General features: G+C 37.2%; 1 protein-coding gene across 2 annotated transcripts in view; it reads right to left on the reverse strand.

Annotated features, from left to right (window-relative positions):
• Window positions 1–237: 237 nt before the first annotated feature.
• Window positions 238–2,500, reverse strand: part of LOC122242930 (uncharacterized) — a 9,585-nt gene continuing 7,322 nt past the window's right edge. For both annotated transcript variants that reach the window (XM_043000363.2, XM_043000362.2), the window contains exons 3-4: window positions 1,487–1,639; window positions 238–514 (exon numbers count right to left, since the gene is read on the reverse strand). In XM_043000363.2, coding sequence (XP_042856297.2) covers window positions 269–514; window positions 1,487–1,639 — 399 coding nt within the window. In that variant the 3' untranslated portion in view covers window positions 238–268. The remainder of the gene's footprint in view (window positions 515–1,486; window positions 1,640–2,500) is intronic.

Consider the following 2,500-nt stretch of genomic DNA (forward strand, 5'->3'; position numbering starts at 1 on the left):
GAGGGTAGTTGACGGAGGGCAGTTCATGGTAGACGGAGGGTAGTTGACGCTAGACGGAGGGCAGTTCATGGTAAACGGAGGGTAGTTCACGGTAGACGGAGGGTAGTTGACGCTAGACGGAGGGCAGTTCATGGTAAACGGAGGGTAGTTCACGGTAGACGGAGGGTAGTTGACGCTAGACGGAGGGCAGTTCATGGTAAACGGAGGGTAGTTCACGGTAGACGGAGGGTAGTTGACGGAGGGCAGTTCATGGTAGACGGAGGGTAGTTCACGGTAGACGGAGGGTAGTTGACGGAGGGCAGTTCATGGTAGACGGAGGGTAGTTCATGGTAGATGGGCAGGTTGGGTTTCCGTTCTTCACGTTGAGGTAGGTGAAGTAGATGTCAGCGCCGTAGACGAAGGAGAGAACGAGGCAGAGGACACCGCATGTCACATAGACGGAGTACCCGGTCGCTATCAGCAGAATGGAGGACACAAACATAGCCAGTGTATAGTAGATACTGAGGACCATCTCCTGCAAGAAGAGGCATATTCTGTTAGCAAGCACACTCTGAAGGATATTGATTTGATATCAAAGCATCTCCTCTAGGAAGAATGTGGTCTGTAACTTTATAAAAACAACTAGCTGTAGCCTTATCGGCAAGTCTTTTGAATGAATGTATATATATGAACGAATGTGTGTATATATATATATATATACATATATATGTATGTATGTATGTATATTTATGAATTAATGTATATATACTGTGTGTGTATATATATATATATATATACATCTATCTATCTCTATATATGTATATATATATGTGTGTATATATATACATATATATATATGTATGTATGTATGTATGTATATTTATGAATTAATGTATATATACTGTATATATATATACATCTATCTATATATATATACATATATATATATATATATATATATATATATATATATGTATATATATGTATATATATATATATATATATATTCATATACATTATTTACTCCCAACTTTGTCAAAACTTTCTGAAAAATAATTGGAAAATGTGCACACAACTACATCATTCATTGGCGGTGCTTGTTCATCTTACACAGTGGATTCAGTTGAGATCTTTTTATGGTCGGCCTATAATTCATAGGAGTCAGGGAAAGCAGCTAAATTGTTTTTTAGATAAAGTGGTAATTATATTCTACGGTATACTACCACATTCCAAGAGCTGAAATATTCTTTTAAAATCTGTCTATGAACTAAGACTGACAAAAACCTTTAGTTAATAAAAAATAACACGAAACAACCTCGTAAATGTTAAGATCAAGGTGAAAAAAAGAAAAAAAATGCACGAAAAAAACTAATAAATAATAAAACAACCTAACATAAAGCAGTTAACAGAAACAGACATATCAATAGTATATATCTATTTATCAATCGATTTGCTAATCCTTTCACTTATCTACCTATGTATGTATGCATTCTTGTACCACACTCACAAAAGGCGTCTTCTGAATCTGCGTGTAGCCCAACAAGAAGCAGACAAGCAGAACGAGGGCGTTGAGGAGACCTCCCACCATTGTGCTTATTACGAAGAAGGTCCAGTGAGCGCCTCTGGCCGCGAAGAGGGACACGGCGGTGACCAAGAGAGCCTGGAGATTGAACAAGGAAAGCTGAGACGAAATTTGGAGCTATGGGTGTGTGTGTGTGTGTGTGTGTGTGTGTGTGTGTGTGTGTGTGTGTGTGTGTGTGTGTGTGTGTGTGTGTGTGTGCATTTTGACATAAAGCAAATGAACGACCAATTCAGTGCGATGATAAAGGAAGCTACACTTGAAATAGGCGGTAAAAAACGAAAAAGAAGAGTTCAGTGAGCTTTCGGTAAAAACAAAAACAAAAACATGAAAATAACATCAGAGACAAAATAGAATCAGCAGAGCTAACTAAAACAATTAACAATATTTGCGCAAATTTAACATACAAAAAGTAAATGAAGCTTTGGTTTCGGGCACCAGCGTCAAGAAAACAAAGTGGAGGTTTGGAATAGAGAAAAAAAACAAATTTATGCAGTAAAGAAACCGAATGGAAAGGTTACATACAATAAAAATGAAATTATCAAGGTCGTAGAAGACTTCAATAGCAACTTATACCACTCAAACGACGAACCACGAACGGAGGCAAAAACAACAGTTGAAGACGTCCCAAACATAAAAATAAAATAAAAAGGGCAATAAAAGGCATGAAGAGAGGAAAAACACCAGAAGATGGCTTTAGTGCAGATTCTATTCAAGATGTAGGAGAAACTGCAACAGTAAAATGAGACAATCTTTTTAACGAATGTCTAAACGACGGTAACAGTCCGAAATCCTGGAAATACGCTATAATAATGTTAATACACAAAAAGGGGGACACAAAAGACCTAAAGAATTATTACCGACCTATGAGCCTTCTTTCAGAAATCTATAAATTGTTCACTAAAGTCATCACCGATTCATTAGATATATAAGGGAACAGGC

The sequence above is a fragment of the Penaeus japonicus genome, unplaced genomic scaffold (assembly GCF_977035675.1).
Source record: "Penaeus japonicus unplaced genomic scaffold, GWHDUDI00000001_assembly GWHDUDI00000009, whole genome shotgun sequence".
Lineage (NCBI taxonomy): Eukaryota > Metazoa > Arthropoda > Malacostraca > Decapoda > Penaeidae > Penaeus > Penaeus japonicus.